Source organism: Sprattus sprattus (genome assembly GCF_963457725.1).
Source record: "Sprattus sprattus genome assembly, chromosome: 14".
NCBI lineage: Eukaryota > Metazoa > Chordata > Actinopteri > Clupeiformes > Clupeidae > Sprattus > Sprattus sprattus.
Genome location: NC_137912.1, coordinates 11772843 through 11794732, shown reverse-complemented (window position 1 = coordinate 11794732; position 21890 = coordinate 11772843). Strand labels below are relative to the sequence as shown.

General features: G+C 42.0%; 2 protein-coding genes across 5 annotated transcripts; one reads left to right on the top strand and one right to left on the bottom strand.

Moving 5' to 3' along the window:
• Positions 1-116: 116 nt before the first annotated feature.
• On the top strand, positions 117-7639 carry mcm6 (minichromosome maintenance complex component 6; the record flags this gene model as incomplete). Of its 3 annotated transcripts, none has more annotated exons than XM_080850951.1 (17): positions 117-257; positions 752-898; positions 1239-1349; positions 1541-1790; positions 2062-2227; positions 2459-2604; positions 2950-3100; positions 3894-4035; positions 4482-4623; positions 4768-4875; positions 5139-5294; positions 5378-5506; positions 5753-5914; positions 6323-6440; positions 6656-6844; positions 7093-7232; positions 7517-7639. In XM_080850951.1, the coding sequence occupies exons 1-17, from the start codon at positions 160-162 to the stop codon at positions 7637-7639; spliced, it is 2478 nt and encodes an 825-aa protein (XP_080707077.1). In that variant the 5' UTR covers positions 117-159. The 3 variants fall into 3 exon arrangements, with proteins under 3 accessions (XP_080707077.1, XP_080707075.1, XP_080707076.1); XM_080850949.1 differs by having other exon boundaries at positions 6323-6455; XM_080850950.1 differs by having other exon boundaries at positions 6323-6458.
• Positions 7640-11634: 3995 nt separating this feature from the next.
• Positions 11635-21890, bottom strand: tmbim1a (transmembrane BAX inhibitor motif containing 1a). Of its 2 annotated transcripts, none has more exons than XM_080850860.1 (12): positions 21740-21890; positions 17168-17547; positions 16812-16885; positions 15270-15334; positions 15067-15120; positions 14817-14867; positions 14580-14619; positions 14077-14114; positions 13189-13276; positions 12898-12993; positions 12682-12735; positions 11635-12501 (listed from the first exon to the last, which is right to left on the bottom strand). In XM_080850860.1, exons 2-12 carry the CDS (start codon positions 17529-17531, stop codon positions 12352-12354), a joined length of 1074 nt encoding a protein of 357 aa, XP_080706986.1. In that variant the 5' UTR covers positions 17532-17547; positions 21740-21890; the 3' UTR covers positions 11635-12351. The 2 variants fall into 2 exon arrangements, with proteins under 2 accessions (XP_080706986.1, XP_080706987.1); XM_080850861.1 differs by having other exon boundaries at positions 16812-16882.

Sequence of the window (21890 nt, the reverse complement as noted above, 5' to 3'; positions counted from 1 at the left end):
AATCGTGTGTCAGATATTCATGACGTTGCTTGGTTGTCGGCGCGAAAATGGTCACATGGTGTTTTTTCGCGCGAAACTTTACCACTCCGCCAGCAACAGGGTAAGGGAGAACGTGTCGGCAATATTACATTAAAGCAGTTTTTAAGGAATTAAAACAACATGGATCTCGTCGAACCCGCGCTGGAGAATCCAGGACAGATGGTGAAGGATGATTTGGCAGAAAAATGTCAAAAATTGTTCCAGGCATTTTTGGAAGAGTAAGTTGCAATACTTAGTGTTTTCTGCCAAGAAAAGTTAGACGTTTAACGTTACAACAAATGTCATTGTTCTCCCATCTTGGTGACTATACTATATGTTTTGACACTGAATAATTCCACCGATGTATTTGATTATGTATCTGCTGACCTAGTTACCTTTTGTCTTGGTGAAACCACGGTACCTTTTGTTGTTTCCTCCTTTATTGTTAACCAAGTCCACGTTGCAGACTGAAAGCGTAACGTTAATTCCAGTGGTAACCATTTGCACGTCTATCTGACAATCCCAATGATCTGGACTCTGGTTGCGGAGAGACAATGTGCTATCGTTAAAGTATCTCGTTCTATTTAATGTCAAATTCCTGCTTCATGGCGGTCTAAAGCGAAACGGTAGTTGTTGCATTTAGTTTCTTTTAAACTGCTTTGATGTAGTGGATATAGTGTGTTTGTAAATCTCGGCGAAAGGATATTGACAAATTATTCTGTTCTGTGCAAAGATTCCAGAATGGCGACGGCGAACTGAAGTATCTGCGCGACGCGGAGGAGTTGATTCGCCCGGAGAGAAACACATTGCTCGTCAGCTTCACAGACTTGGAGGGGTTTAACCAGGAACTTGCCACTACCATACAAGAGGAATTCTACAGGTAAGTTAGGCGTCGTATGATTAGTTACATGCGTGATGAACAAACTGTTTTGATCCCCTATAAATACGGGGATATTATTATAATGCTACTTTTGCTTGGCTTATGTTTGAATCCGCTAGTAACAGATAGTTAGCATGACGCTACAGTGCTTCTTGTCGGCTAGTAAGTCAAGTCACGAACTTACCAATACTGGTTGTCTATATGTATTTTTACGAATTATGTTTTAGTTCTTAAACTACCAGGCTTTATAGCGTAACAGGGTTCGGAATGGCTTCAGACGGGAAATGATCAGAATAAGTCGTTGAGCTAAATAATGAAGTGCCTTTTTGAAATTTTGCAGAGTTTATCCCCATCTGTGCCGTGCTGTGAGGAACTTTGCCAGGGATCATGGTAACGTTCCGGCCTCTAAAGAATTTTATGTGGCCATCCAGGACCTGCCAACCAGACACAAGTAAGGAGTACAAAACATTGTAGACTTAACAAAGACCAGAACATGTGTCATGTGGTTGTTTGCAACTTGTCTGTAAGAGTTATAATATTTGTTTGTATCACTTTGGTAATGCTAAGTACTTTTCAATGTTATACATGAGTCCCCTTTCTTCTGCTTCATACATCAACCCTTTAAACCCTCTAACCATTCAGGATCCGTGAGCTGACCGCCCTACGCATTGGGGCGCTGGTCCGGATCAGTGGACAGGTTGTTCGCACCCACCCAGTCCACCCAGAGCTGGTGAGCGGGACTTTCCTCTGCCTGGACTGCCAGGGCGTGGTGAAGGATGTGGAGCAGCAGTTCAAGTACATGCAGCCCAGCATCTGCAGGAATCCTGTCTGCAACAACCGTAAGCGCTTCCTGCTGGACACCGACAAGTCAAAGTTCATCGATTTCCAGAAGGTAAAGGTCCCTCTGTGGAGACATCGCACCTACCCCCATTAAAACTTAAATGTTAAACGTTTGGCCAAGCCAGTTGTCCCAGGGCTCCAGTTATCCGGCTCCTTCAAGATTTCAATGTCTCAAATATATTACTCTCAGTTACAGTATTATTTTGGCTGTCTTCTATGGCTGTTACCCCCCCCCCCCCCCCCCCCCTTTGACTGTCAAACGGAAGTACAATGCAAACTTGATTAGGATAAACACCCTGAGCAGACTCTGTTGTGGAATTCAGGTGCGTATCCAAGAGACACAGGCGGAGCTACCACGTGGCTCCATCCCCCGCAGCATGGAGATCATCCTAAGGGCTGAGGCCGTGGAGTCCGCCCAGGCTGGCGACAAGTGCGACTTCACCGGGACACTCATCGTTGTCCCCGATGTCTCCCAGCTGGCAACCCCAGGTAGTCATTTCATCAACATGAAAGACATGGGCCAAGCCTTTGGGGAATTTCAATTCTCACTAACCACTTTAGTACTCGTCTCAGCGCGCACACCTTCATGAATTAACTATTCATGTTGTGTTCTGTGCCTTTTTTTTTACTTTGGCGATGGATGTTGATGACCAATACCTTGCATCTTTCTGTCTCTGTCTATCTGTCTGTCTGTCTCTCTCTCTCTCTCTCTCTCTGAAGGTGTGCGCGCTGAGACGAGTACTCGCACGGCAGGGGCGCAGGGCTATGAGAACGAGGGTTTGCGCGGGCTCAAGTCACTGGGTGTGCGAGAGCTGTCCTACAAGCTGGCTTTCCTGGCTTGCCATGTGTCCCTCACCAACCCAAGGGTGAGTGAACCCCCCACCACACACACACACACACACACACACACATACACATCCCCATTCTGTGTTGTATTGCACCAGCCTGCTACCTCATCTGTTGATTCACAGGGACTCCCTTTTAATAAATCCCAAGCATGATGATGATTAGAATGCTTGTCATGATGATGGTTAGAATGCAATCACATGTATAGAGAGTAAGATCAAATATGATATTCAGTATGATTTAAGACACTAGAACTATAGGCTTATCTCAGTTATCTTCATGTTACCTTTTGACCTGAGAGCGTCCATGTGGTTTCTGGGAAATTGAGTCTTTCTCCACCCTGACTTGAACCTGTGCTTTTGTAGTTTGGCGGGAAGGAGATCCGTGATGAGGAGCAGACGGCTGAAAGCATCAAGAACCAGATGTCCGTGAAGGAGTGGGAGAAGGTCTTTGAGATGAGCCAGGACAAGAACCTGTACCACAACCTCTGCACCAGCCTCTTCCCTACCATCCATGGTTGGTCAGATCTCTGTTTGCCCTATGGCATAAGCCTGATGGAGTGTCAGTTGGCACCAACTTGACCTAGGTTGATCAGTCTCCTCCACAGCGTTTTATTCACTACTCCAATGCAGATTTATAAATGTTCAGTGCTGTTTGTAATACTCGGTGTATTTCACTTAGTCATTTCCTGACTATTACCCAGTGTTTAGTTTATACATTCAGCCCTGGAGTTGATACTTGGGTGTGGCCTATACATTTCACCTGCCAGTCAGTAGCGTGCATAGTAACTCTGCCAGTTAAAGTGTGAATGGGGGTCCCGTTAATATAATCAGGTAAAAATAACATGGGAAGGATACCAAATTTTAATTCACTCAGTTATATAACGGTAAAGTTAAGGGTGTCTTGACCCACCCCCCAACTGCAACAACAAAACACCTATACAGTGTAACCCAATGCGGCAAGCGTGTAACAATATGGAAAGGATCTCTACAAAGCTAGAACTGTAAAGAAGCTTTTGCAAATGGCCGCTTCATAGCATAGTAGCACTTGCACCACAACTCCATGGCATTTAGATTTTGAGACATGATGACTTAATGTTGCATACACTGAGGTTAAGGCACAGGTGTGGTCAATACAGATATTTGTTTAATAAAATGACATGCATTACTGTGGTTTATGTACAGTGTAGTTAATAGTCAGATAGATACCATAACTGTACAAGTCAAGCTGCATCAAAGTGGAAAATAGTGAATGTAATATTTAAGCATTCACTGATGGTTCGTGTGTGGTGTTTCCCCCCTCCCCCCAGGTAATGATGAGGTGAAGCGTGGCATCCTGCTCATGCTCTTTGGTGGGGTCCCCAAGACCACCATGGAAGGCACGTCCCTGAGAGGAGACGTCAACGTGTGCATTGTTGGAGACCCCAGCACAGCCAAGAGCCAGTTTCTGAAGTGAGTGTCTCCTCAGCGGCGCACTTACGTCTTGGACTATTTCTCTTTGCATTGCAGCCATGCCTGAGGAAAGGCCATTTGACTTAAGCACATATGAAGGAAAGTGTAGTAGAAGGGAACAGTAGTTACATTCATGCACTTTTTATTCCTTATGTAAAGTAGTATTTATTGATACACAAGGCCTCTATTACTCGTAGCTTGATTGTTTTCTCCTTTGTACATTGCTTTGGATATAGTGTCTGCTCAATGTTAATGCAGGTTCTCTGGGTACTTGAGAGTAGGTTAAGGTGAGCTATGTGAGCAGTTTTTAAACCTCACTTAAGAGAAACTGCCCCTAACACCCCACCCTTCATGTCCCTCCTTTTATTCTTCCATTTCCACTGTCTTCCTCCTCTCCCCCTCCATCTTATCCTTGGTCTCTGCTCTGTTTCCTCCCCTCCTCTCAGGCACGTGGAGGAGTTCAGCCCCAGGGCTGTGTACACCAGTGGAAAGGCCTCCAGTGCTGCTGGTCTGACGGCAGCAGTGGTGCGGGACGAGGAGTCCCATGAGTTTGTGATTGAGGCTGGAGCGCTCATGCTGGCTGACAATGTGAGCAACGCCCTCTGAAATGCACGCTTATATCTCTCTAAAGCACGAGTTCGACAAGTTTTTGTGTAACTCCACATACATGGTACCTTAGAGAAAAGTGGTTGTGAACAACAATCAGTTTAAATGGGATGTCCTCGTCCACAGGGTGTTTGCTGCATTGATGAGTTTGACAAGATGGAGACGAGGGATCAGGTGGCCATCCATGAGGCCATGGAGCAGCAGACCATCTCCATCACCAAAGCTGGGGTCAAGGTAAGAGTGAAGCCCACTACTTAATTCTAAGAATTAGTGTTGGTTCAAATTCAGTGCTTACTTAGAGTGGTCACAATTTGTTTGGGTTTTTATATGTATTTATATATATACTTTTGTAACATTTTCCATGCGTCTTTTAGTGTTAATCTTGCTCTTGGATAAAATGTTCGTGTTTTATTCTTGGAAGATGTATTGGCTCACACTGCCCCCTTGTGGTTAGTTAAAAGTGGGTTAAATCCCAATCGATCTTGCTTTGTGCCCAGGCCACACTGAATGCCCGCACCTCCATCCTGGCTGCAGCCAACCCTGTGAGCGGACGCTACGACCGCTCCAAATCCCTGAAGCAGAACGTCAACCTCTCCGCTCCCATCATGTCCCGCTTCGACCTCTTCTTCATCCTAGTAGACGATTGCAATGAGGTGAGTTCCCTCATGAATAAAGTGTGTGTGTTGAATTGATCACATGCAGGATCAGTATGTCTCACCTCAGCCATTCTCGTCAGGTGACTGATTACGCCATTGCCAGACGTATAGTTGACCTCCACTCCAGAATTGAGGAGTCAATTGACCGACTCTACTCTCTGGATGAGATCCGCAGATATCTGCTCTTCGCCAGGCAGTTCAAACCAAAGGTGACTGAACTGGAATGTGCCAGCTTAGCTTGTCTTCAGTTTCTATAGTCATATTACTGCTCTTCACATTCAGATAAACTGTTGTCAATGTAGTTAAGTGTTATGTATTTTTGTATAAAACATATTCTCACATCTTGGACCATATTGACATTAGGTGGGAAATGTAAGCTCCCATTTGACCTAGAGTGTATACAGTATGTTTGATTTTAAGTTCCATTAACTGAAAATTCCATGAATCCTGAACAGATTTCCCAGGAGTCACAGGACTTCATCGTGGAGCAGTACAAGCGACTGCGGCAGCGCGACGGCTCGGGCGTCACCAAGTCTGCGTGGCGAATCACCGTGCGCCAGCTGGAGAGCATGATCCGCCTGTCCGAGGCCATGGCGCGCATGCACTGCTGCGACGAGGTGAGCCCCCCCCCCCCCACAGCATCTCTCGAGGGCCTCAGTTGAGCCTCAGTTGCTATGGTGCCAGTGGGCTTCTGGGAACTGTAATTGATTCGAGTAATGGGAGTCTGATGTGATTAGTGCTTCTACAATAGGAGTCTTGGCCACAGAATGCCATAGGCCATTAGCAGGGCTGTTTTGAGGGTGGTTCAGTGAGCTGCAAACAGGGTGGTTCTTCTGACTGCCACTTCACACTGAACATGCCTTATTTAACAACTACCAGCTCCACAAGAGTTGTAGTCACAGTATGTTGACATTAAGCAGTAATGCACAAGACCAGTCCACTGCTCTCTTCATGTTTTCCTGTGGAACACCATTTTCTTGACTTGACGCGCTCGTTTACTGAGGTTGTGTTCTCCATCCCTCCAGGTTCAGCCAAAGCACGTGAAGGAGGCCTTCAGGCTGCTGAACAAGTCCGTCATCAGGGTGGAGACTCCTGACGTCAACCTGGAACAGGAGGATGAGGCTGCCATGGAAGAGGAAGATGGTGACCATATTAATGGTAGTCCTCAAATCCGTCTGTTTGACCTGAATTGCATAAAATTGAATCCATTTAGATTTAGTTGTGTTCTTTCAAGTCCGAGATTTCATTTATATTGAGAGTGGTGGGTGGGTGGGTGAAATTGCATAAATGGAATCATCAGTATACTCCTTTTATAAAAATGTTTTCCCTCAACTTGCATTTCAACTCATTCTCTGCAGGTGATGTACCTAATGGAGGTATTAATGGCCATGTGAACGGCCAGGTGAATGGTCACGTTAATGGAACAAATGGCCACGCTGATGATTCAGAGAAGCAGTCTGCAGCAAAGCCTGCCATGCGCCTCTCCTTTGCTGAGTACCGCCGCATCTCCAACTTGATGGTGTTGCACCTGCGCCATGCAGAGGAAGGTGAGCGTTTACAACAACAACAACAAACAAACAAGGTTGACCAGTCAGTTTTTATTCGCACAAGTATAAACATTCACAAAAGACCCGTGTCTACCCTGAAATTATAGAGTAGATGGGTGTTGAGGCTGTATTAATAATCACATAATTGCCGTCAAAATATAAAACTACACCACATTATCCTCTGTGACTCCACAAAACTCTTCACTCTGGATGCTAAACATATTCCCATTTGTGGTTTGCGTTTCCAGAGGAAGATGAAGCTGCACTGAAGAAGAGTGCAGTGGTGAACTGGTACCTGAAGGAGATAGAGTCCGATATCGACTCGGAGGAGGAGCTCATCAGCAAGAAAGCCCTCATAGAGAAGGTCCTCCACCGACTGGTGCACTATGTGAGTAGCCTTTTCACAGATCTCTTCTCCAGCCGATTGATTAATTGTTTTGACAATTGTATTGTTGGTTGTCGAAGCACTGTAATGCAGGGGAAAGAAACATAATGTTCTCATCAACATTCACTAGTCAAGACTCATCACATTAAAGTACATTTGAGTTCATATTTGCTAGTCACAAAGGAAGTCAATGATCGACTTGAGAGGCGGGATCCAACACCTCTACACCTTAATAATGATTTATTTATTTTTCTAAATTATTTATTTACTTATTTTCCTATGGACAGGACTGCATCCTGATTGAGCTGTCACAGTCCGGTCTGAAGGGCTCATCGGAGCCCAGTGTCACGGAAACTCAAGAGGATGAAGTGGTGCTGGTAGTCAACCCCAACTACACGCTGGAGGATTAGATCTGTGCTCTGGGAACATTTTAATATTTGTGGTGTGAATCCATGAAGCCCATCCAAGTCTTGAATGTGATTTCAAAATGGTCATCACGGCTCGGGATTGTTGCATGCACATAGTTTTGAAAAACATGTGACATGTACAAATGTCATTTTTTAAATTGTGTTTTAAAATGACATTTGACTTTTTTTCCTTGGTGAGTTGGAGGATGGCTCTCTTAAAGGGATACTTTCTAAAGTAGTAAGCCAATTATTTGTAAATATGTTGCTTTGATTTCTACAAAGCATTTGAACCTGGTTTATTGGACCCTTTCTTTTTTTAGCCTTGTAATGCTTTCATGTTGCTCTTATCATGTTTATGTTCATGTAGGTCCTGTGAGACAATATTCTTTTAAAATAAATATGGATCTCTTTTATTCAAATTGCTGGAGTTAATTCACACAATGTGTAGGATTTAGGGCATCTGTTTGAAGGAATACTATAATACACTGATAACAGCAGAAATGAAAATCACTTGTAATAATGATTAATTAGTTATTGTTAGGATAATAAGCCTTTCATATCTGCATAGAGAGGAGGTCGTCTTCCAGGGCGTTGAATCAGCCGTGTTGCATCGTAATGTTTCAAGTTTCAACAGTGGACAGACCATAGTACTGGCTCTAGAGGACCTTTCATATTTTCATGGCAAGAGATGGCCACCGTTGGTCATCTTACACGCTTTGAGAGGTAGAGGTGATGTAGTGGTATTCAGTTGGTTACAAGCTGCAACCTTGCTGTAAGATGCAGCTTAATCCTACACAATGCACCTCAAGTCTTTATAAGCTGTTTATCAGTAATTGAAGGACAAAACATTAAGCAATCAGTGATTTGCAGCTTGCATCAGCTTATGATTTGGCCCTCACTTACCAAATTGTGCTAGATATACGTATGTGTGTAGATGCAAAAAAATTGTGATTTGCCAACTGCAACTTATATTTGTAGTGATCCTTTTCATTGGGGAAACAGTTCGGCAACCTTTCCAAAGTTTTAATTATAAAGACCCCGATAGCCAATTTGACCTTTTTTGTTGTTGGTGGGTCTCATGTGCCTGCATTTGTAAAGTAAGCCTAAACCTCATTGCTGCAATGGTATAATCATGAACCTGTACCGTTAAAGCAATGTGCATCAATTTGCCACATTTTCAGACTCCACATTCATTTTAAAGGTGCTTGTTCATTTGAAGGGCATATAAACACCTGTTGTGTAGTTTCCACCATTTACAAATCAAATGCATTATATAATTGTCCATGACAGACCTCCCCCCAAAAATATATAAGAAAATCTTGCCCCTAAACTTGCCAAAATCAGACCAAAATTCCATATACTGCTGCTTTGAAATGTCCAAATGTCTACTAATTTTTGGAGATTGCTGTGAAATAGGCTGATCCAAAAAAACAAAACATTTTGTTACCTGACTGGTATCCAAGACTAGATAGCACTTACACCCATAACTAGCCTACAGTGAATTGATGGCCAAACCAGGTAAGTGTAGGCTTCTCTCTCGTCACACATTCAAGTATATTACCAGCAGTGAAGGTAAGTTACCATATCAATTATCCAACATGAAATGTACACAAAGTAGGTTGGTATGATATACAAAATAACAAGCTTGTTACAGCAAATTACACGGTTTGTCAGAAAAGCAATGGTATAGGAAAAAAAAAAAAAAGAAAAATCTTAAAGGCACCCAGTGCAACTTGAAAAATAAACATTAAATTTCTAGTCTTTTTTACACGTAGTAAGTTTCAAAAACTCCATACCACTGATGTTATCATCAGATCTCACCACACGACGACGTCTCATCTTTGCTCCTTGAATGTCGATAGCTAATGGTGTGGAGTTATTGAAACTTACTACGTGTAAAAAAGACTAGAAATTGAATGCACTGGGTGCCTTTAATTTTGGAAAAAGGGGCGCTTTTTTTGTTGACCGGGGCGAGTCGTGACGATACGTTTTTTTAACCGCCCTGGTTCCGACAATAACCAACCTGTGCGCATGCGGAAGGAATATCCAGATTTACACAACAAAGATGGCGGCGCCCTGTAGATATGCGACGAGGTCGGCCGCAAAAGGTTTTGTTAAAACACTTTTCACACAACAAAGATTTTAAATATGTACCAACAGGATATCTTTGAATGCTTGTAATGCAGTTTTTCACCGGACATTTGACTGTACCATTGCCATACTGTCATACAACTTGCTGTAACGAGGAAGGTTTTTTTTTTAAAATATATATATAATACCAACTTGTAATTTTTTTGTTGGATCATTGATATTGTAACTTACCTTAAGTGTTGGTCGGTTGGTTGGTAGGTAGTTTATTTAAGGGCTTCTTGGCCCCGGTCGGTTCTGACAACGCTAGTCTAGCCACACCGATACCTTATTACTGATAATATGTAGTCCATAACAATGTCCGATATGTCACACATGGGAGTAAGTTTGGCTATGTGTGGACTTAGCGTCGTCCTGTCGATTTAACAAGCTTGATACCAGATTATTATCTTAGCTTTGCATGTGGTATTAATGTAGTTTGGAGGTAGTTAACTAACGTTAATATTACTATACAGGTTTTTGCCAGGTCTGGTTACAGCAGTGGGCACAGGCACCTGTGCGCCCATCCCTCTCTTGTCTACCTTGTCTGCAAGCTATGTGTCAAAGGAGACATCTGCACGGGAGTCATACTCCAGCTCAGACAAACATGAAGGTGGAATCACACAAAGCAACTGGACAGAACAATAACAAGACAGAATCCAAAACAAAACCGGAAGAGGATGAGGAAGAGGACGACGGACCAGAATACATCCCAAAGAGAAAGGCAAAAAACCCCATGGTCAAAATAGGTTATGCATGGTAAGTTCCTTCCACTGACACAGGTTAAATGGCTTTATCCTGTATATAAGAAAGTATGCTATGTTGAAATAACATCTAGCTCAAGCAAAGTGCCCTCTGGCCTTGGCGACCTTACCACTCCAAACAAGTCCAAAAAGTGAGAACATGTGTCATGATATGATGGGAGGAAAGAGTCTGTCTGACTTCGAGTAAGTTGCATTCACCTTCACAGATGAAGTGTTTGTATGTTTTCAGAGATGTTTTACTTCAGCCTTCTAGCGTTTGCGCCCAGAAACAGTCCTTCAATTGAATCCATAATGGCACTTCATGTTGTAGGCCTATTAAAAAATATTGTTCAGTGCAAGCCAAGAGCCTTCTGACTTCACGACTTTCTGAACCACTGCCATCAAATCAAATCATAAAGTTATAATATGTTTTGATATGATGTAGGGATAGAGTATGTTTGACTTCAGGTTCTGAGACAGGGGAAGACTGCTTCAATACAGTACTTCCTACCTGATTCATTTAGACCTCCATGGTAAGTCAAAGTAAGTGATTGAGCAAATGATGAAGGCTGTTTAGAATTTAATCACATATGCTCATACTGCTCTTTCAGGATGATTGGGTTGCCAACTGGAATCATCAGCTTCATCCTTGCCAAGAGAGAAGTAGACAAAAACCGACTAAAACAGCTACGAATTCGTCAAAGAATGAAGAACGCTAATGAAGGAGAATACGAGAGTAACCGATACAGGACCATTTCAAAAGTGGAATGAAAAACAAAAGCCTGTTCATGGAATTGCTGAATGTGCACCAAAGTAGGGAGCACAGCTTTCAAATTACCCACATTGGAACTGATTTAATATTCTTTAGAAAATGCCACAGAAATATCAGAAATACTGCTGGAAAGATAATGGGCAGATCAGAAAGAATGGTTGTCAACAGTTATCAGACAAAATGGCTAAAGGCCAAGTTGGATTATGGGCAAAATGACAACACTTGAAATGTTTTCTGCTGAGCATACGGCCCCTCCGATTATGTATATATGGATATGATTAAATATATGTTGATGTATATAAATACAGTTAGGACTATTTGAGGTGTGTGAATAAACTACCATTCATTGACCAAAACAGAATTAAATGTTTTATTTAACAACAATGTATACAATCCTTGTGTTTTTATATAAGGGTAAATTATCTGTTACTCGTACACAGATTACTAATTAACAATAAAATCTCAAATTATATTCATCCTTTTTCCATGTCTGCTTTGATTATCAGTAAATTGGCAAATTTATTTCTGTATAAAAATAAGGAACACAGTCAACAATTGCCAATTGTATAAAGTGAACACAGCATTGATGTAACAAAACAGCAAAACAGATAGTGCATAAAAACATATTTTGATTGTTATCATGATATTTATATAAATATTCAAACTAGTCAAATATTTAATACAGTGATAGAAAACAAGTATAGGAATATAGCTGTGCATCTCTGATGTATAACATCATCACGTCAGTGTTGAAAATGGTAGAAGTAATCCTTTATATTCTGCATGAAAGTCTGTTCATTCATTGTCAATGGGCATAATTGTGCCTTCTTTCTCAGTGAACACAGTATGCCATCAGTGACTGCCAGATACCCTTGCGTGGGCGTATTCTGGGGTTGTGATTACGAAATTATCTTTTGTATGATATCTGTGAGTTACAAAGCATATATGATATAGAATAACAGCCTAAATGTATCCCATGTTGCTTCATTTTGATATGTTGTATTCTGACATACTTTCATTTGTGTACCTTAATATCACGAAAGTGCTACACAGATGTGTTGAGTAATAAAGACTCATCGGTTTGAAGCACCAATGAGTTGTAGGAGGAGCAGGAAGATTTGGATAATGTCAACGTAGATGGAGAGAGCAGCGAACACGTACTCCTCAGGGCCGATGGAGTACTTCCTGTTCCCGATCAGAAGCTGGGTGTGGTAGGCCAGGAACTACGGTGGACAAAAAACAGCAATCACACATCCACCCCTTTAAATCAACAGAGCAGTTTCTACAAGGCTATTACGTGTTTACTTCTTGTGTATGTGTGTGTGTGTGTGTGTGTGTGTGTGTGTGTGTGTGTGTGTGTGTGTGTGTGTGTGTGAGAGAGAGTGTGTTTCAACTAAACTCACAAGTGTGAACACAATAGCGCCAGCTGCTGCGTACAGCATGTGAAGCCATGGAATCTGAAAAGTAAGCATGAGAAAAATTTGAACCAGCATTTGTGGTTTGAGGGTATAAATGCCTCTGCGATGCATTCCAGAGGACACCATAGTCAGTACTTAAAATAGTCCAAAATTCAAAATATTGAAGAAATATATTAAACTATTATGACTGGGTTTACTCACATATGTAATTGAGAGGACAATGGTTGTGATGATGCCAGTCACAAAGATGACTATTCCCAGGACACAGAAGAGGCCCTGGCATTTTGTGAAGTCCACCTGCAGGAGGACATGAAAACCACCATCAGTAAATGTCTTGACGACATCAATGAGCAAAATTAGGTTAATATTAGATCAAACAGGAAACATAAACCTATTCAAAGCATTTCCTCTTCCTGTAGTCGAGTGACACTGGACACACTATCTGCTGTGTGTGTGTGCTTGAGTGCATGGATGATGATGAACCTCACTTACCTTGGTCTGAAAGCAGAATACAGTAACAGCAATGGTCACTATAGCTGTGATGCCCAGTGCAAGAAACACAGCTTGGGTGCTGTAGTAGCTAGGGAGAGAAACAGGAGAACACCAGGCTTAGATCACCACACATGACATGACCCTTCACTACTAAACATAAATATTCATCCTAAAAATTGTTTTGAAAGTAAAAAAGAAAAAAAGCATGACAAAAAATGCATCGCCCCATTATGCGAGAATTGGTATTTACTAAGCTCCCCCTAAAGTTGCAGAGTGCAGTTCACTTTTACACCACTGTCGTGAATACGATTCCCACTTTGAGACCCCCTTATGGACAGTGGTACACGTGGTGGTTCATTTGTTGACAGGCTGAAGGACATAGAACCGGCAAAGACAACACCAGAAGCCAAGGAAGCATGTTGACTGACAAGGGAGAGTAATATTACAAGATCTTACACAAATATGACTCTGCATAGTTTAATATATTGAGACATCAGAAATTAATGATTTCATAACCAAAAGAACAACAACAACAAGAAATTGTTTCTGTCACCTCTGCCGTGATGTCCTTACAGAGAATAATTTGCTAGTTTCCTCTTAAAGCTAGTAGAAGAGTCTGGTTGTTGTTGTTGTGATGCCATTAGACATTATAAGGTTGTCGCACCCTGTCCACCAAAGTTACACCATGCAATACGACATGGCAGTGGCACAGACGCCATTCTCTGCATTACAAGTCAGTGTACCACCAAAAAAGTTTTGAAGCTGTTACTTAAAGGTAAAATTGTTAAATGATGTTGATTAAATAGCCAACATTTTGAACAGATCATATCATACCATTCGTTTGCACACTGATTCAAACATGAAAAGCACACTTGGAAAACACCTTACCTGGAGATTGTCCCTGCCATGTAAGACAATGCAAGAGTCTGTTGAAACAGAGGTAAGACATACTATTTAATTCAGGATCACTGGAAATAAAAAAAGATTTGCTGACAGGATTTATACCCTCATTTAATAATAGTGATTACGCAACACTGTTCCACATGGTTACAATCAAAGCTGGAATTTTGAGTAAATGTGGGGGAAGCTATTCTGTATCATCTTCGAAAACCTGTCTTGGGTCTTGGTGTACTTATAAGCCTTCAACAGGAAATCATGAAGGTTGGGAGAAAGTTACGGGTTGAAGTTCTACACTTCAATCAATCATTACTGAGATACTAAAGAGATCTGTTTCCCGAGTTGCTAAACAAACTGTTTTTGATGTTAATTAGGTATATAATTACTGGAACTGTTATTGCACACTACAAATCAAGACCTTTTTGTCTTATAGCAAGGTCCTGCTCTTAATATCCTCCAAGTCTCTAAGTGTGACTCAGTTCTTTATTACTCACAAAAATGCTCAGGAGAATCAGGTTCCATGGGTGACGCCTCCTACAGATGAAAACATTCACCAATTCAGTATTTTAAAAAAAATCATCGCCATATTATGTAACTGAGTGTAGTAAAGCATTTTTACACTGGCACCCATTTGAAAAACTGACACAAACAAAAAAACTGTTGATTATGTCGTTTCAGAGCTGACCTACTTAAGATCAGATAACTAAGTTTCAAGTCAAGTCTATGCTCACCTGGGTCCATTGCAGCAAACAAGCACAATATGAGTGATGAAATACACAGCACTGTAAAAAGAAACACCCTTCAAAGGTTAACACCAGTAGCATCCAACAACAGTGGCATACAAGCCTTAGTAATGTAAACCCTTAGTAATGAAGGCATGGCTAGACCAACACAGGCCTCAAGCGAAAAAATCTGCAGCCAACCATAACTAATGGAAACCAAAAAGTGAAATGTTGAGATTAAAGATGTGTAACCACTTACTACGATGCCCAGTAGAGAGCTGGATTATTTCTGACAAATTTGCTCACTGGCTCCCTGTAAGGACAGGGGGGAAAACACAAGAGTTGTACAATTACATACAATTGTTACATACTTTGGACCATACTGAAGTTAAAATACTTGACTGAGCATAACACAAAGGGCAATGAGAGAGATAGCAGATGATGCATGTATCAGATACTCACACAAAACAGAAAACTGCCACAATTCCAACAGTGACAGCAAGCTGAGCAGTCAGAATCAGGTATACCTGTGCAGGACATGAGAAGAAAGCCATTTAGATCAGTGGTTTGTATTTAGACTGCAAAAGGACACTACAATGGCAAATGGCACAACTGACATGACTGCTTGGTCTTTAAAGTTTTGAAACCAATGAAGAGGGAATCAGATTGACCACAGGCACACGATTATAATGAAATGGGTGGGGAAGCTGGGATGCCAATCTAGTTTTAAACACGAAATTCTAATAGACTTGTGACAATATGAAATTATTCATCCATTCATTCATGAGTTTTCCCAGTTACAGTACATTGAACACAGGTTTTGTCATTCTGTCAGTCAATCACAGTCCTGATTTCCAGTGTGCCAAAGTGTAAGGTCCCCTTCTTGTACCCCAGTGTCAGCAGTTTGGGCCCTGCCTGTGGTCTTGGGCCCTGCCTGTAGTCTTGGGCCCTGCCTGTAGTCTTGGGCCCTGCCTGTAGTCCTGGGCCCTGCCTGTAGTCCTGGGCCCTGCCTGTGGTCTTGGGCCCTGCCTGTGATCTTGGGCCCTGCCTGTGGTCTTGGGCCCTGCCCTGTGGTCTTGGCTCCTTCACTAGCCATATTTGATGCTGCTCTAATGATTCAAGGTGGCAGACTGCAGGCGTGGCCTGTACCACAGATTTATTTCTGTTGTCCCTTACCAATAAACATGCCAAGCAATGTCCCAAAGGGTCTCTGGTAGAACAAGCACTGTCACAGAGTGAAATGTCATTGGCATAGTATGACGGAATTATGACCATATCGAGTAATAATAACGCATATTACGTCTGGAAAGGAGAATAAATCAAGCCCAGATCCCTAGGTTACTCTTAAAGACACAGAAGTAGTGATGGATCTTGTAAGGAGATGCATTGCAAGCAGGAGAAAACAATGGCAATGCCAAAAGTGAGAGATGGGGGAAATTGTTTCATAACAAGAAACAGCTAAACACTCTCAGGGGTCAGCATGATGAAATTGGCCATGAAACTCAGAAACTATTAGACATAGACTGAAACTAGATGCCACAGTTACTGGGAGGCAGTTTCTCTTTTTCAGCCTTTGTGCCAAGTGATTATGTGTCATTTTGATCTACACTAGCTTTTTATAGAAGATTCAGGTGACTAAAAAATCTGTAGTAATGGTGCCTAAGAAATGTCAAATAAGACAAAACCATCTCTAAGAAGAAGCCATTGCCATGATGAGTTGTATTTCCTTGTTAAGTACACTATAGATTGAAAAGAGTAGTATACATGGGCTGGAGAGTGAAATGTTTGTCATTATGTTTTGAAAGAAGCGTAGGAATTCATGACATAATCCCCTAACTGTTCCAGGCAGCTGTTACAGGAGGCTGAGTGAATTTGTTAAGGGTAGCAAAGACTCCAGAGACCACACAAATGTTTTATGGCAGTAGCCGTACGGACACAAAACACAGACTAATCTGAATAAAAGGGGAAGAGGGACATGTGGCAGAGCAGCACTGTGAGACTTACTTTACGAATGAACTTGTGCCGAATACTGATATCATCCCAGTCTCCAGATGTGGTGAAGCCCTCGACATCTCCTGCTGACAACATTAGTGAAACCCTGTGTGAGTAACAGCGGCCTGCAGAAGCCATCACTCAACTTGGTGTCCCCCCGGCAACACAAGCAGAACCGCAAGGAGTCTGTTTAAGCCATTAACTCCTCCGACATCTGTGCACACTGTTATCCATGACTCACGGTCTTTATCCATGTTATGTTCTACATGTAGAAGGCTCCCTCTCAGTTGCATAAGAGGTTTGCACCAGATGAAAATGACGAAAACACAGAAACTAAAGGTGAGGTGGTGGATAAATACGAAGCTTACCTGAGCTGGGCATGGATGGGGGTATGAAGACGGGCATAGGAGGCATCCCAGAGGGTGGGAACCCCAAGCCTGGCTTAGGGCCAGACTGTGGGTACCCTTCAGGCTGGCCAGGGTAGGGTCCAGAGGGCTCGCCAGGGTAGGGTCCAGAGGGCTCGCCATGGTACGGTGCAGATGGTTGGCCAGGGTAGGGTGCAGATGGCTGGCCAGGGTAGGGTGCAGATGGCTGGGCATAAGGGCCTGGCTGAGGCTGACCTCCGTATGATAAGAAGTCATAGGAAGGGGGAGGGGGGTAGTTCCCTCCTTGGCCATTGTAAAGAGGGGCCCGGGAGTCATCATAGCCCGGTGGGAAGTCTGACCTGGACATGGTGCCCCTGAGCTTCCTGTATATTAGACAGAAGAGACAACGTATACATTAATATATAAAAACATAATGTTTTGGTTTCAGACCCTCTTCAACTTGCTCTCTCCTATCCACATTGAAAGCTTTAGTTAACTTTAGGTCAAGCCAACAAGAGATTAAAACCTGGTGGTCATCTGTGCTCTTTAACCTCCCATCCCTAGATGTGTCACACATGAGACACACACGATCACATAAGCCATTCACCATCTAATCGTTTGTATGTATGCCACATATCTGTTCCATTTTACACTAATGAATAGGAGGCTGACCTCTGTGAGGTTAGAAAGTTAGATGAGCTTGGTCCTGCAGATAGCTTAAGTGTTTTTAAGCAGAATGTTTCCTTAGTCATGTAATAACTGTAGACACGCTCCATGTACTGCGAAGACTATAAGACAGACATTTGGCAGCCTTCCATCGATGACATTGGAAAAAAAAATCATGTTTTACAAGGCGATTAGGCGAAGCATAATTATTCTGAATTGTTTGAAGTCCCTCCACTTGCGCACATTGAACCAAAACAGAAGACAGAATTGAGACTGGTGTGATGTGGCCAATATCAGTGATTTAAGAAAGAGGAGCAGGCAAGAAAATGGCCAAATATGGCCAAACCACTGTTTGTCTCAAATGGTCCTTCAGTAAAAAAAAAAGTCTCCGATTCCAACATCATCATAATTGCAGCATGGTTTGAGCTGTAGGAATTTGTCAGCTGACGGTCAAAAACAATGACAGGAGGAGTGTGTTGTCCTGCCAGGACTCACAGTGGTTGGTCAGTAGTTGTTCATGCCCAGAGCATTGTACTCAACTAATGGGACTATTGAAAGGCGGAATTTCTCTTCTGACACACTTCTCTTCTGACGTCACTGAGAAACTGACAGTTTGGGTATTCTCAGGGTGGAAGCTCACACAGTGTCACCAAACACAACGTTCTGTGTCAGCCACAGTGTGGGCGTGAGTACAATCAGCACATCCTGTTTTGTGGGTTAAATGTGGGGGAAAGTAAAAGCTACACAAGGAGTGACTCAAAATGACTGAGCTATATCAAACACCCCATCTATTCCATGCCCTGTGACCACTCTTCACTATCCAAAAACTGCATGGTGTTATTCAGTGCTCTGAAAAGTCCTCTGAGGTAGGCCTGCTCTCTGAGGGAGGATCAGTTGAACATATAAATCGTTTCCATGTGTTTCTTCACTTACTCTCCTCTTAAAGAATAAGCCACAGTTTGGCCGCAACAAGATTTTTCCTCCAAAAAAAGCCCACTATAAACGGAAGACATTAGGAGGTTAAACCCAATAGATTATAGGAGTATTACATCAATTCAACCGTCAACCCACTAAGAACACATTAAATAGGCCCTATACACTGTGTGCACAATTATTAGGCAAGTTGTATTTTTGAGGATTAATTTTATTATTGAACAACTACAGTGCTCTCGGTCAATACAAAATGTCAATAACCTCAAACCTGAATATTTAAGAAAGTAAAAGTGAGGTTTTGGTTTTCTTAGGAGAATATCTATGTCTGCACAATTATTGGGCAACTATGAGTGTGCATAATTATTATGCAACTAAATGAAAAACGACAAATTTCCCATCTCACTTGTCTATTTTCATCTGTTTAAGTAAGAATAATAAACAAACAGCTCAAAATATACAAATAAACATTTCTGACATTTAAAAAAATAAAAATAATTGACCAATAAAGTCACCCTTCTTTTCAATAACAGTAACAAGCCTTCCATTCATGGAGTCTGTCAGTTTCTTGATCTGTTGACGATCAACGTTTTGTGCAGCAGCAACCACAGCCTCCCAGACACTGTTCAGAGTGGTGTACTGTTTTCCTGCACTGTAAATCTCCTGTTTAAGAAGGCTCCACAAGTTCTCAATAGGGTTTGGGTCAGGTGAGGAAGGGGGCCATGTATTATTCTTTCATCTTTAAGGCCTTTACTGGCTAGCCACGCAGTGGAGTACTTCAATGCATGCGCTGGAGCATTGTCCTGCATAAAAATCATGGTCTTTTTGAAAGATGCAGACTTTTTCCTGTACCACTGCTTGAGGAAAGTGTCTTCTTAAAACTTGCAGTAGGTTTGAGAGTTGATTTTGAGTCCATTTCACTAATTTCAACCCAAAACGGTCCAATTAGCTCATCTTTAATAATACCAGCCCATACCAGTACCCCACCTCCAACTTGCTGGCATCTGAGTCGAAGTGGAACTCTGCCCGTTACTGATCCAGCCACGGGCCCATCCATCTGGTCCGTCAAGAGACACTCTCATCTCATCAGTCCATATCACCTTTGAAAAATCTGTCTTCAGATAGTTCTTGGCCCAGTCTTGACGTCTTAACTTATGTGTCTTGTTCAGTGGTGGTCGGGTTTACCTCCCTTACCTTGGCCATGTCTCTGAGCACTGAACATCTTGTACTTCTGGGCACTCCAGGTAGGTTGCAAGTCTGGAATATGACAGCACTGGATGATAATGGGTTCCTGGTAGCTTTACATTTGATTCTTCTCAAATCTTTGGCAGTTAATTTGCGTCTTTTTTTCTCAACACGTTTCTTGTGACCCTGTCGACTATTTGCAACAAAACCTTTGACGGTTCTGTGTTCACGCGCCAATATCTTAATAATTTCAAGAGTGCTGCATCCCTCTGAAAGACTTTATACAATGTTTGTCTTTTCAGAGTCAGTTAAATCTCTTTTTTGGCCCATTTTGCCTTAGGAAAAGAAACTGCCTAATAATTATGCACACCTTGATATAGGGTGTTGATCTCCTTAGGCCACACCCTCCCTCATTTCACAGATACATAACACCTGATATGCTTACATCCAATAAGCATTCAAGTTTATACAGCTTGGAGTTGGAAAATTTGCATAAAAATTATGATATGGTCAAAATACTCACTTGCCTAATAATTGTGCACACAGTGTATTTACTATACGAATGTTGAAATAAAGAAAGATTAATTTCACCCATATCTCAGCCAAGGTTACATTAATTTCCACTCAACTCAAATGTCAACAAGACAATCGGGTAACATGTATAAAGTTTACAATATTAGAGTGCAGTGACTAACACCCACCCACACCATTCAGAAAGAGAGGCACATTCACCTTTAGGAATTTTGTTACATCACTTTGCCTCTGCTAGGCAACAACAACAATAATACGGACTGGAAAAACTAACTTTTCGCCCTGACCTCAGCAGGGCGCCGCCCACAGTCATGACACCCATTACACAACACATGCACTGAAAATCCAAATTGACAGGCCCAATCTATACACTCAGCACACACACACACACACAAACAGTCTTCTTTTCAGAAACTGTGTAAGAGAGTCTAAAATGTCTGTATCTGCATCTTCCTCTGTGTGATTGCAAGGAGTCCATCTTGGTCAAAGAGTTTCAGTAGTTCACCTAATGATGTTCACCGAAACACATGATCTCATGTTGCAACTATGAACAGCATGGCAACCCGTTTAAGTCATATGATCTGACAACAGTGTACAAATTGACAGAATAAGAAAGCCAGTGATCGAGAAGGGTATCGTGTAGAATTCTGGTATATTCTAACAGAAATGTGAAATATAGAACTAGTCCAAGAATATGTGGACAGGCTATAGCCAAATACCTCTGCTAAACACTGGTAGGCTATATTTCTATCACATTTGCTAAGATTGGTAAATAGTGTATAAAGGAAAATGTACTCTTATGGTTGTGATACAGTTAAGGATCACCAATAAAACGTTTTACAACGTGTATAAATCTCTAGCCTAGGCTAATGCAAATCCAGAAGGGACACTTAACTGGGGTTGATCGTATGTCTCATTGCTTGTGTATTATTTCTAAATTAGGGGGATATTCCAAGGCGGCCTTAGTGACAAACCTGGGTAAATTGACTTGGAGTAAGCGGTAACGCCGATCGGCTAGAGTTTTAGACACGTTGTTCACGTTTTATTGGTGATCCTTACTTGGACCCCCCCCCCAGTTATTTTTTTCGGGACTTAACAGTTAATTATGACATTAGCGGTGGCCTATGTTTTATAATAAAAGTCTAGTGATAGCCTATAGCCGATAAGCCTAGCCTACATATGTTGCAGGCGCAGTTTGTCTAAAACCAAGCTACGACGAAACAGGAAGTTTACTATAAACAATCTCTAAAACAGATTACATACCAGGTAACGAGTTCCACAAAATAACCTAAAGTCGTCACCCAAAAAAACAATCACTCAAAGAGATGAAGGGGGAAAGGTATCCAAAACACTGAACGAGTGTATCCTGACGTTAGAATTCGACTCGGTGGCGGAACAAGTTGAGTGTCCAACC

Coding starts and splice junctions, on each gene's coding strand:
- tmbim1a (XM_080850860.1), bottom strand. CDS start 17,531: ATGTCCAGGTCAGACTTCCCACCGGGCTATGATGACTCCCGGGCCCCT. Junction 16,886..17,167: donor CCCATCCATGCCCAGCTCAG/GTAAGCTTCGTA, acceptor TAATGTTGTCAG/CAGGAGATGTCGAGGGCTTC. Junction 14,868..15,066: donor GCTCTCTACTGGGCATCGTA/GTAAGTGGTTAC, acceptor TTCTTTTTACAG/TGCTGTGTATTTCATCACTC.